The sequence below is a fragment of the Magallana gigas genome, chromosome 3 (genome assembly GCF_963853765.1).
Source record: "Magallana gigas chromosome 3, xbMagGiga1.1, whole genome shotgun sequence".
Classification (NCBI taxonomy): Eukaryota; Metazoa; Mollusca; class Bivalvia; order Ostreida; family Ostreidae; genus Magallana; species Magallana gigas.
Window position 1 is genome coordinate 23,756,456 of NC_088855.1, and position 13,782 is coordinate 23,770,237.

At 36.5% G+C, this 13,782-nt stretch overlaps 1 protein-coding gene across 1 annotated transcript; it reads left to right on the plus strand.

Moving 5' to 3' along the window:
- The first annotated feature begins 4,974 nt into the window (after positions 1–4,974).
- LOC105318648 (protein phosphatase PTC7 homolog) lies at positions 4,975–11,290 on the plus strand. The gene is made up of 6 exons (XM_011415867.4): positions 4,975–5,337; positions 7,998–8,177; positions 9,180–9,378; positions 9,562–9,685; positions 10,334–10,469; positions 11,085–11,290. Exons 1-6 carry the CDS (start codon positions 5,115–5,117, stop codon positions 11,153–11,155), a joined length of 933 nt encoding a protein of 310 aa, XP_011414169.1. The 5' UTR covers positions 4,975–5,114; the 3' UTR covers positions 11,156–11,290.
- The last annotated feature ends 2,492 nt before the right edge of the window (positions 11,291–13,782 follow it).

Genomic DNA, 13,782 nt, shown 5'->3' on the forward strand with positions numbered 1-13,782 from the left:
GGGGACACCAGTACCCCCGAGGATCCGGTCTCAGCTAGATGGCACACCTCCTAGTTTGGGCGCTAGGCGCCCTGTATAGAGACCCTACAATAATGTATGGAACCTGTATGATAGGGTCAACTCAGCGCCCTGGCACCGGAAATCGGTGCTTATATCGCCTCTTTTGAGACTGGATTCCGTCAGGGGACACCCGTACCCCCGAGGATCCGGTCTCAGCTAGATGGCACACCTCCTAGTTTGGGCGCTAGGCGCCCTGTATAGAGACCCTACAATAATGTATGGAACCTGTATGATAGGGTCAACTCAGCGCCCTGGCGCCGGAAATCGGTGCTTATATCGCCTCTTTTGAGACCGGATTCCGTCAGGGGACACCAGTACCCCCGAGGATCCGGTCTCAGCTAGATGGCACACTTCCTAGTTTGGGCGCTAGGCGCCCTGTATAGAGACCCTACAATAATGTATGGAACCTGTATGATAGGGTCAACTCAGCGCCCTGGCGCCGGAAATCGGTGCTTATATCGCCTCTTTTGAGACCGGATTCCGTCAGGGGACACCAGTACCCCCGAGGATCCGGTCTCAGCTAGATGGCACACCTCCTAGTTTGGGCGCTAGGCGCCCTGTATAGAGACCCTACAATAATGTATGGAACCTGTATGATAGGGTCAACTCAGCGCCCTGGCGCCGGAAATCGGTGCTTATATCGCCTCGTTTGAGACCGGATTCCGTCAGGGGACACCAGTACCCCCGAGGATCCGGTCTCAGCTAGATGGCACACTTCCTAGTTTGGGCGCTAGGCGCCCTGTATAGAGACCCTACAATAATGTATGGAACCTGTATGATAGGGTCAACTCAGCACCCTGGCGCCGGAAATTGGTGCTTATATCGCCTCTTTTGAGACCGGATTCCGTCAGGGGACACCCGTACCCCCGAGGATCCGGTCTCAGCTAGATGGCACACCTCCTAGTTTGGGCGCTAGGCGCCCTGTATAGAGACCCTACAATAATGTATGGAACCTGTATGATAGGGTCAACTCAGCGCCCTGGCACCGGAAATCGGTGCTTATATCGCCTCTTTTGAGACCGGATTCCGTCAGGGGACACCCGTACCCCCGAGGATCCGGTCTCAGCTCGATGGCACACCTCCTAGTTTGGGCGCTAGGCGCCCTGTATAGAGACCCTACAATAATGTATGGAACCTGTATGATAGGGTCAACTCAGCGCCCTGGCGCCGGAAATCGGTGCTTATATCGCCTCTTTTGAGACCGGATTCCGTCAGGGGACACCAGTACCCCCGAGGATCCGGTCTCAGCTAGATGGCACACCTCCTAGTTTGGGCGCTAGGCGCCCTGTATAGAGACCCTACAATAATGTATGGAACCTGTATGATAAGGTTAACTCAGCGCCCTGGCGCCGGAAATCGGTGCTTATATTGCCTCTTTTGAGACCGGATTCCGTCAGGGGACACCAGTACCCCCGAGGATCCGGTCTCAGCTAGATGGCACACCTCCTAGTTTGGGCGCTAGGCGCCCTGTATAGAGACCCTACAATAATGTATGGAAGCTGTATGATAGGGTCAACTCAGCGCCCTGGCGCCGGAAATCGGTGCTTATATCGCCTCTTTTGAGACCGGATTCCGTCAGGGGACACCAGTACCCCCGAGGATCCGGTCTCAGCTAGATGGCACACCTCCTAGTTTGGGCGCTAGGCGCCCTGTATAAAGACCCTACAATATTGTATGGAACCTGTAGGATATGGTCAACTCAGCGCCCTGGCGCCGGAAATCGGTGCTTATATCGCCCCTTTTGAGACCGGATTCCGTCAGGGGACACCCCTACCCCCGAGGATCCGGTCTCAGCTAGATCGCACCCTTTCTAGTTTGGGTGCTATGAGCCGTTTTAAATTTCTATATAATGCAATCGGGTTCGAAAAGCTTTAATTCGTAGTCGATAAAAATACATGAAAATTCGTTATTGGCAGGTAGCTTATTGGCAGCTAGCTTGACTTTAGTTTCATCAATTTGTATACCGGAAGTTTCTTTGTGTCAATAATACAGAAAACGGGAATGTCAATCCCCCCCCCCCCCCAAAAAAAAGGGGGAAAAAACCTGCATTGGCTATGCGAATATTCCGGACTTCATCATATACATGTAAATAATTGTTTGCCTTCTTCCAACCAATCTCTTCAAAACCGTTTATCATATCTAAAGCGAAATAACATTAGTCATGTTAGTAGTAAGTATTTCTTCCAAGTTTTAGTTAAAATAAAAAGATAACGTTTTATTTAGGAACAAAATTAACATAATCCCTTATGTGTAAAATTTAAACACTGCATTGGGATCACATTATTATTTCCACCAAGTCCGAAAAAAATGATAGTTCAAGTACGTCCATTTTTTTGGCAAATCAGCGAAAATGTAATTAAACCTTATACCTTGCTTCTTCTTTTTTTAATTTTGACGATTGAGAACGGTTACACCAATCTGACATCTATTGCTTATGGCAGCCAGGGACGTATATACTAACGTCCCTGATTATGGTAGACTCTGATGTACTTTTTGCTAAATTCATTCGATCCGTGTGTTGTTTATAATATGTGTATATGAAAGACCATGAACAATAAGAGTTGCACTAGTAATAATAATGTATGGAATTTTTTTTCTAAACAACTTAGACCAGAGACGTATATATACTAACTATAGTAGTATATGTATGCCCCTGCTTAGACAGAATAATTGCATCAGTAAATTATCACAGCAGCTTTTGAATGGAATCCAAAAAAAACACTTCTTAATTACAATACAAATGAAGAATTAAACTATAAACGAATCAACACAAGAGTAATACCTTGATTGTAGGCAGTGTTTTTTTCTCCTTCCTCAAAACGGCTCGTTGAGGGCATGGAGAGGTTGTCTTTCTTTTCGAAATTAATCACATTCCGTGTCTTAAAAAAATCACAATGGTTTTTTGAACAAGTATTCAAGATGTTCCAAAAGAATTCCTTGTAAAGATATTCACCTAAAAAAAGCTATATATAGCTCGATGATGTCGTGCAATAAAGACAAAACTAACATTTCATTTCATTTACATCATTGGCACGCCAAATTCACATAAATGAGAGAATCATAGTTTCACAGTCGATAAACTAGGTTTAACGGGTGTAAACTATAGTTTATGGACAGAAAACTATAGTTAACGCCGTTTATCTATATTTCACATTTGTAAACCATAGTTAACGCGATCATCTATGGTTCAGAAACAACCATTTGCGATTACAAAACATGATTTATCTGATTAATAGAGTTTCACGATTGTGAAGCTATGATAAACAACTCTAAACTATAGTTAACAAATGTAAATTATAGTTTACAGATGTGAATCTATATTTATCAGCAAAATCTATCGTTAACGTTATTTGCAGACAGATAAATTTAGATTATCATTCGTTAACTATATAGTTTACAACCGTTAAATATAGTTTTACAGATTCGTTAACTATAGTTTGCAGTTCATTAACTATATTTATACCAGTCGATTAACCTAATTTATAAAATGTGAAACCATGTTTAACCCTTTTTTGTGAATTTGGCATGCCATATATTTATGTCTCTGCGTGCATTAAAAACGTGATTTGTCTTGAAATCTAATATCTTTGTATCAAAGGGCTTGAAAGTAAATATATCCACCCCGTTTAGAAATAAAGAGATGGGCCATTTTTTTTTTGGGGGGGGGGGGGGAAGTGTAGTACAAAATGCGATAACTCAAGAGATCGAGAGACCACAGTTTTTATAGTAATAATAAGCTCATTGGTCAAATAAAAAAAATATATTACAGTAACCTAGCTGTAGAAAAAGTTTCCAAGATAGACAATGTAGTCCATGGACCTCTTCTGAATATTGCAGGAATAAGTTTATTTTACACCACTCAAATTGCGAAAGTTTGCTAAATGTTGCATGGATTGGGAAAAGGGGGGGGGGGGGGGGGTGGTCTTTGTTCTACACGGTATCGGGTGCGTTCGCCCTATCCACATGTTCGCCTTAGTCCGTTCGCTCTAGGTCCCTTCGCTCTAATTATCGTTCGCCCAAATAATCGTTCGCCTTGAACCCCGTTCGCTCCTTTTTTTTTTTTTTTTATAAATAAACAATATTATAAGTTATTTCATTTACTTTTAACTTAAAACTTTTTAACTTTTATTAATTATTCGCATATAATTATAATATGTTTTTCCTTCATCAAAAATGACGTAATTGGTATGCGTTAATTGTAAGATTTTATTGCCGTACATTGTCGATAACCGTCTTCTTGTTTTTATAATGATTCGCTTGGTGTTTTTAATCAATTAAAGAATTTGAGACTTTAATTGGCTCATTCAGAAGCTTAGCAGATGATTATCACCTATTCTCTCTTTAAAGAATTTATACATAACACAATCCTTTAATCTGTAAATGAGATATTTACGGAAATGGAACAGGTATAACTGTATCAAACTACATGTACTGTTAACCATGGTGATTATTATGTAGAAGTAGAAAGGGCGGTATTGTTTTCATTATCCCCGATAATTATACATGTATCTTTCAAAATGTTTAAATTGACAAGAATACACAAAATTATATAAATTAATTAATCCTATATAAAATTAAGGCGAACGGACACAGTGCGAACGGCGTCAAGAGCGAACGGACCTAGGGCGAACGAAAACTAGAGCGAACGGCGTCAAGGGCGAACGCGTTTTAGAGCGAACGAACAGCCAATCGTTCTACACCGGCCCGGTCTCTTTTTTTCCCCTTTTTACAGAAATCGCAAAATAACACATCATTTATGAAATCAATGTAACACCCCGATTTATTTCAGTACGTATATTTTCTTATTTTTTTTTACAATGTATGGTTATTATATGAAGTGGTTTTTAAATCAAAATTGTATTTTACACAACTAAAGAATCAGTCGTTGCTTCGTGGGTTCTTGTTTTACCGCCAGCTATCAATGAAGGTCATTCGTTTGCGTCATGAAAGATGGAGCACATAACATGGAAAGGACGAAGAATGGGATATTATTGAAGCAATTTCCGCAATGAACGTCGTCTGGTTTAATATGGAACTTTAACGCTGTTATTGTCATGGCATCTGGGTTGTTGGGAAGACTTGCGGGGATATCCAGAACGTTTATAGCAGGACTTCATACTGAATTGCAATTCAAAACTCGACCTAAGGAACCTTTACACTTGGTGACAGGATCAGCTGGCTTTTCTAAAACAATATCTCAATCACCATCATTCAAACAGTGGACATTCGGCGACGATGCCTATTTTGTTGCAAATAATAGAACTGCTGATGTTATAGGTTAGAAAATTTCTGTGTTGTTTTGATTTCTTCTTGACCTTCTGAATATTTTGTTTGTGTTTGTCCTTTCGATAATAACAGATTTTTGTAGATGAGTGGTTAGTTGTTTTTATGTTTTCAAAATTGAAATAGGAAAAACTGTGACATTCTCCAATGAGTCCATTGGATATATCCTTATGTTTATACAGACCCTGATGTTTACAAACATTCATTCGAATTTCCTCTACGCATGTTTGATGTAATAATTTTGCATCATATATCATAAGAGTCGAGTAGTTCACTTATGATACACATCTGTCTGGTTTTAAAATGTAGATTTTAACAATTTCTTAGATTTCAATAGTTTTGAATTTTAGCCTGTGTTCTATTTCGTTCGGGATCTTTTGTCCAGCACAAAATCTTGATTTGATAATATAACTTGCATTAGCTATTTAGTGTATAGCTCTATTTAGCTGCAAGTCTGTGTTTCACGGTAAAAAAAAAAATGGGATTGACGACCTGGGAGCTACTGGCATGCAACCAATTCTTACCAAGGGCCATTTCTCACCAATGCATTGTTCGGTAATTTTTCTTATATAATTTTCTGTGTTGATAAAATGACGTAACAATACACTGGCGAAAAATGGTCCCATTTCTTGCCAGTGTATTGTTACGTCATTATTTGCATTGTATGTCATTTTACTCATATAATTTTCTGTGTTGATAAAATGACGTAACAATACACTGGCGAGAAATGGTCCTCAGCAAGAATCGGTTGATGCCAGTACAGCTGTTCTGTACATGTGCACAAAAAATTGGATGTTTTTGGCTACCGGTAATCTTATTTTTGAACACATTCTCTACAAATATTTGATTCCGAAACATTCCTGTGACATTTTACTACAGATCTCGTCACTCTGATGGTTCTGGTATTCTTTTAAACATAGTCACCAGCCCTGTAAATTGAAGTGGTGCTGTTTGTTGGTAGACGGACATCTCGGCCCAACGACACCTCGGCCAAGGGCGTTTGACACCTCGGCCCAGATGGGTCGGCCCAAATTTATTGACACGTCGGCCCATGTAAAAGACACCTCGGCCCAATGAATCTTTAGGTTCTACTAAAAAAAAAAAAAAAAAAAAAGGGGGCAGATAATTACTTAATCTATTCATTGATTTCTTCTTTTTATCTCTTTTTTGAAGATAATGACCAACGACATGAAATATTGAATTGGTGCTAAATGTGATAAAATTGTCAGATGATATTTAGCATCAAAATGTTTGTACAAGACGCGCACATGATCATTATATTTAAAATTAGTATGATCATATTTATTTAATCAATACTAAATGATTAGTATATTGTTATTACACAGTATTAATGAATAAAATATTTTTTATGTGGAAGGTTAGATAGAAACAAACCTAAATCAACTTTTAGTGAAAAGGTCATGTCTATTGTTTTTAAATTTACATCCATATGTACAATAAGCGCGCATAACTTCAAACATCGGGTCACACTTGCATACATGTATGACTAAACCTGTCAATCAAACTCTGTGTATTTGTCTCATTGGATGGTCACACGTCTCATTTTTTTTTCGTCAACAGCCAATAGAAATTTGATGACTTTAAGGTTGTCGAAATCTTATTACTTAACCTTTTTCACAACAATAATAATAGAATATGTGAATTTTGTAGATCGGAAATTTCAGGAATTGATGACACACTTGAAATATATATTAGTGTTAAATCTAGGATTTAAAGATTGCAATATTTAGATATTTTCATAAATTTATTTAATCTACAAAGATTGAACGGAAAGTGGACACAATAAAAATATTTTGCGTAATAATGAAATTAAATGACATGATGTGTTGTTTCTCTGACGATTTTGTAAATCTGATATGTGGTGGTAATCATTGAAAGGATATTTATGGACTTCGGTGATTAGATCGTCTTATAATTAACTGCTCGTAATTAAATCTTCATTGTCACCCGTGACACGCGTTTGCGACTCCAAAAGAAAGTGCTGCATCCTCTTGTTTGTTTAACTATTAGTGTCATTGTCGTTGTCGAAATTGTCGTCATTTTCTTAATTTTACTTTCTTGCTTGCTTAACAATTAGAACTTAATGGTCTCATTGTTTTATTAATTAAATTTCTTTTACACATCTTTGATATGTAATATTTACATTTAACATTTAAATCAAATATTTTTGTTTTAATTTTGCTTGAACCGAGATGTCTTTTACGTGAGCCAAGGTGTCTCAAATTTTGGGCCGACCCGTCTGGGCCGAGGTGTCCTGGGGCCGAAGTGTCATTGGGCGGACATGTCTGACATTCTGTTTGTTTACATGCAACCCTTGATCTGCACATGATTTTAACATATTTATTTTCTGAGGTTAGCATGTTTAAGAGATAGTCTGAGGCAAGTAAAGTAATGTTATCAGTAGTAAACTCCCTGAAAATATTAAGGCACCAAATTCTTTCACAGAATGTGTGTGGAAATAAGGTTAATGAGTCCAAAACTTGCACAATTTTTTATGCACTGTTAATTGCAACTTTTTAACGTACAGAATTGTAGCTCCCATGTCGTCCATCCGACTTTTTTCAGACAGGGAGCTACAGACCTGCAGCTAAGTTATTCAGAGCCTGATTAAGCAATTTCATCATACTTTTAAGGTGTTGCTGATGGTGTTGGGGGATGGCGGAACTATGGAATAGATCCCTCTGCCTTCCCACGATCTCTGATGGAAACCTGTGAGAGAATGGTGAGAGAAGGCAGGTTCAATGCCCAGGCTCCAGCCACTGTGATTGCTGCCAGTTACTATGAACTCCAACAGATGAAAACACCCCTTATAGGTATTGTAGGCCATTGACTATGTTAGTTAAAAACTTAAAACCATGTTCCATCAATAACATACTCTTGAATATCCAAATTAAGTTACGGTTGAATGGGACTGAATTTTTAACCGGGTTTTCCAACGGAAAAATCCGGTTATTAAAATGGTGAAAATGGCGGGCGGGCGGGCGGCTGCCAAAAGGGTACCCTCATTGTACGGATAACTCCTCCAACAGTTTTCAAGATAGGAAGTTGTTCTTTTGCAGATCAATTGTACATATATCAGAGGTGTGCATATTGCTAGGATTTTGATTTCCGATAATTTATCGAAAAAATACCAGCTTTTGAACTTAGTCATTTTTTGGCAAAATATTGCATATAGGGTACCCTCATTGTACGGATAACTCCTCCTACAGTTCTCAAGATAGGAAGTTGTTCTTTTGCAGATCAATTGTACATATATCAGAGGTGTGCATATTGCTAGGATTTTGATTTCCAATAATTTATGAAAAAAATACTAGCTTTTGAACTTAGTCATTTTTTGGCAAAATGTTGCATATACATGTACGGTACTCCATTTCACTGGATAAGGGTTGACATGGATTATGGATACAGTTTACATAAAAGAAAACCCGGTTTGCTGTCACATTGACAGCTTTTCACTTGTTTAATTATTTGTTTTGATATATGCAGCTGCAACGGTTCAAGTAAATATCTTTTGAGAACATGTTGGATGACTTTATGTATATTAATTTTAAGCACATATAAAATTAGGTATAGAACCAAAATATGTGAAAGCAATAATATACAGCAAAATTTTTCCCATCAAATCTCTTTTATATATATTCTAATTACCCCGGTAAATAAAAAGTCATGACGACCATTGTCATTGAAACCCAAAAACTTAGTTTATTCATTTTGTCACATGATGCACTTACAGTTGGAAAGTCACACCAGAAGTTGGAACTTTGAAATAAGATTTGATTCATTTATACAATTATGTAATCACTGGTACATTGTAGGTAGCAGTACAGCTTGCATTGTGGCACTTCATAAAAAAGAAAGACGACTTTACACGGCCAATCTAGGAGACAGTGGATTTTTGGTCATCAGAGATGAACAAGTTGTCCATCGCTCACAGGAGCAGCAGCATTATTTCAATACTCCGTTTCAGCTGGCTGTAGCTCCACCCAGTCAGGCAGGACTTGTCTTGAGTGACAGGTTGGTGATTTTGTATTTCATTTATTAAACAAGAGAGAAATGTCAAATCGAAAGTCCATTATCTTATTGAAATGTCTCCAAAGCTAAGAAACCAATGGTTTGATATTTTGCCAAAAGTTTATTTATTTCAATACTTTGTATGTAAAAATCTGTTTTTCATTCATTCTGTGGGTTTTTTTACAGCCCAGAAATGGCCGAAAGCTCATCTTTTGATGTTGAAGAAGGCGACATTATTTTACTGGGAACCGATGGTCTGTTCGACAATATGAATGAAGATATGATTTTGGACTGCTTAAGTAAAATGAAGGTACAGAAAAATGATGGGATTTTGGAAATCAATGCTGCAACATGCATGTATATAATCATAAGATCACCAGTTAAAGCTGTTATTGATACTTAAAAAAATGCAATGGTACAATATTACAACGCATATGATATGATACCAGTAGTTGAGGTCAGGATTCATCAAATCCCATCTCTATGATACATGTATCTCACTCTGCACTGGACATGTTCATGTTTTGAGCTATGCATAGTAATCAGATTGAATACAGAAACAAAAAGTTCTTTTTTAAAGAATACACTGAAGTCTTTTTAAAGGCAATCATATCAAGAGATGAAAGGTAATCTAAATCATGTGTTGATTTTCGAAATGTTTGTTTAAGTAGACATACTTTTATTAGATTCCTTATTAAATGCGAGGAATTATATCAGTGTAAAATCACGAAAAGCACATCTCGCAGATTTTAAAATCTCACTTTTATTTTTTAAACAGATGTAAATTAAATAAAAATGTGAAAAATATTCTGCGTTTGCGTTCTTGCAATTTCATGCATAACGGTTGAATTGGGGATTTTAGTACTAGTGTAAAATAAGAAATCTTCAGTACTTGCAAAAATTGAGTGTGAAAATCATTATTTTAAGTCTAAAACCTAACCTGTTGTTTGTACTTTAGGATCATAAGGACGCCGAAGTAAATGTTCAGCGAACAGCGCATCATATAGCAGAGGAGGCGTATGAGCTCTCATTCGATCAAGATTACTTATCACCATTTGCTTTATCAGCGCAACAAAGGGGAATAGATCTCAGAGGTATGCATTGAACAGGAATATACATGTATATAGTAAACTTGTGGTTTAATTTAATGTCGGAACTACCCTGGACTTTTCCATTACAACAAAATTGAGCTCTTTAATCAATCTGGAAATTTGTTCACACTGGATCAGACCTAATTGCAAAAGCACCATGTGAGACTTACAAGCTCATCGTTTTAAGCCATCTAGGCTTTTGGACAATTGTGGAAGTTAAATGATGTAGAATCAATGTTATATTGTTAGTTTTAAACAACAAATCATTTTTCAAAAATCACTGGTAAACGTTATTTATTTTAGGTATATATTTGAATATAGATATGCAATCTTAGTTCTCTAGAATTTTTATAATGAGCATGCTACAACCATATAATGTTCATCGATCAGGAAGGAATGATGCATACCATGCAGAGTATTTTATTTTTTAATGCCCATTTACAATGTTTGATGTACACCAATTAATTAAAATAGCAATAAATGTGTTGTATATTTAGATGGGGTACGTCACAAGTTAGATGAGATGGAAGAAAATTCCTATTAATACCAGTAATCATAAATTTCTTTTAAGTCATAGTTTTCTAATAATTTTACTAAATTAAAAAAACATTTTTGCAGGTGGAAAACCAGATGACATAACCGTGTTACTAGCTCGAGTGTCAAGCTGTTCAAGTGATCTTGATGTATGAAGAGAAATTGTGACTGCATGATCGCGTGTGGATGAAAGATAGAAGAATATAAGAGTTACAATTTAAAGTGTGTGATTTGTGTACTATTCTTGTTTTGTAACTTTGTCACATTATAACTGGAGCAATCAATCAGACTCTGTGGTATGTCAGCCTGGATCGAGAGCAATGTGGTGGCGGAATTTGCCACATTCATACAGGTTGAACACCTGAAGTCCAAAAGGCGCTGTACCCTGTTTTAGAGTGTTACAAATCTTAGAAGTCCATGATATTCATTTACATTATGTATATAAAGTGATCCATGAAATTTATTGTAATTATATAGGCTTTTTTGTATACACAAAAAAAAAGTGGATTCCGAATTGAACTATGTAGATTTTAAGAAGATACATTTGTATCACAAATAATTCTGTTGATAGATTTCATTGTTTATTGATGTGTATAAGAGTTGTCCTGTTCAATGAAGAAAACTTTCATTTTATTTGGAAACAAAATGATGCTGGCCATTTTTTTTATGCACACATACAATTGTAAATTTTCTGTGCATGAAATAGGTATGTGAATTTCTCTATTTTCACACAAAATCTACAAGCAGGCAATACCAGCCATCAAAATAGGATGTCATTTTATTGCTTTTTTGAATAAATACACTTTCATCTTTTGACATTATTTTGAACTGATAAATGTACACAAACACTAACTAGATATAAAATGTTAATGAACAAATGAGTTCCACTTACACCACACTAATCTTATTCATTATGTGACATAACTTATTGGTTTTTTTTATACAAGTAAATCTGTAAGTTTTTATGGATTGAAATAAATGTTTCTAGAGATGTTTAAGTTGACTATAATAATTGTACTAATTTAAGTGATGAAAGACAATTGAAATAAAAGAGGCAATGAAATATTTCTAGGACACCATTCTTTTATTTGAAAGTTTATGATCAGAGCTCTGTGTGCCAAGTGTGGTGAAAACTGGCTCAATGGTAGTTTTTTAGTCAAGAACAAGTGACTCTCTTTTAAAAAAAACTTATGTAATTAGCAGGGCTGTGTTCAAGATCGTAGCAGCTACATAGGGCTACGTAACAGCTTCATTGTTGAACTTTAAGCTAACCTAGCCACTACATATACCGGTATTTTCATAGCCTAATATATTTCCAACTACAAATCTGAGACCTAGATATCTACCACCTAGTGGTTAGGCTAGCTGCAACGATCTTGGAATGCAGCCCTGATAAAAAATCTACTGGTATGTTTCAAAGAGAGTCCTCTATTGAGAAATCCAATATGATGCTTTGAGGTTGCAGGGCTTCACTAATTCTGTACAAATGCAATAGGTATGAACGAAAGTCCATTATCATTGTTTTTTATGTTGCAGCCGAAATCAGTGTGGCTGGAATTAAGATTAAAATTCAGACCTAGCTAACCTTGAGGAAGATTTATAAGAAATTGAACTTTAACTGATCCTCTGCCATAATTTGGATTAAATTTAGATTTAGATTAAAATGTAAAACGTCAAGTTAAATTTAAGTTCTATCAATATTAGATTATTTTTAGGATACAAAACGCATATGAAAAGGGCAAAATACCAATGTCGCTGTGTTAATAGGTTTTAACATTAATCCAAGCTGAGAAAGTGTTCTTTTTTGAACCGACAAAAATACCTGCAGACAAAGCATTGCACTGCTTAACCTTTTGTAGGTTGTTTACCGTTTTGAATATAGTTCATTAAATATTATGTAAGCCAACAAACGTAGTTGACCCATTGAATGCATTTGGAGAGCTTTTTAGAATCACATGTAGTGTTACTGTTTTAAAATCATAATTTGACAATTACATAACTTTAATCTACTGTACATGTTCTACTTCAGAGGATACTGATGCGGACTGCAATATTACTTAAAATTAAATTTTTATACATTTAGGTACTTTCACTTGGAAAAAAAAAACAATTTGCAATATGGTCCTCAGAAGATTTTAAATAACAACGAATATTTCAAATTCACTAAATCTGCACGCCAGCAAACCAATGTTATTCCAGTGTGAAAATTTTTTGTGAAAATCTCACATTGCAGGAAATAGTACATGTAGGTATTCATGACGACCAGTCCTTTAATGGTTCTTGTACAGGTACATATGTAAATGTTAAAGTTCCCAAATTATTTGCCAAGAACCAGTTAATTAAAAGTTAATAGCAAATTAAGTCATTGCCAAAAGGAAGTTGGTTTAAGAGGGATACATTCTTAATGATCAATTCATGTACCAGGGTACATGTATTACAGGATATAAAATGATCACATGGAAAAAGAAGAAAAAACTCCTTGGTAGGAGAACCCCGTTTACTGCCTATCCCAGTTACTTTTAGCCCATCCCCTTTAAAAGGCCATAAAAAATACAAGTCTATCTTATCGGCTTTTTTAAATGCAAGAGAAATGTGTACCTTACTGCACTCTTTTAAATGCAGAAACCCAAAGAAAGATATCCATGTTTAAACTTGCTTGACCTTTGTTTGCATTTCAGTAAATGAATTTGAATATACAGTAAAACACGGTTATAGCGAACACGCTTATAATGAATTGACGCTTACAGCGAAGTTTTTCATTCCCCAAGTCTCTATTTCATGT

Bases quoted from the DNA above. Each gene is read 5' to 3' on its own strand.
- LOC105318648 (XM_011415867.4), top strand. From the start codon at position 5,115: ATGGCATCTGGGTTGTTGGGAAGACTTGCGGGGATATCCAGAACGTTT. The intron at 8,178-9,179 runs GTATTGTAGGCC...GGTACATTGTAG, and splicing joins GATGAAAACACCCCTTATAG to GTAGCAGTACAGCTTGCATT. The intron at 9,686-10,333 runs GTACAGAAAAAT...TTTGTACTTTAG, and splicing joins ACTGCTTAAGTAAAATGAAG to GATCATAAGGACGCCGAAGT.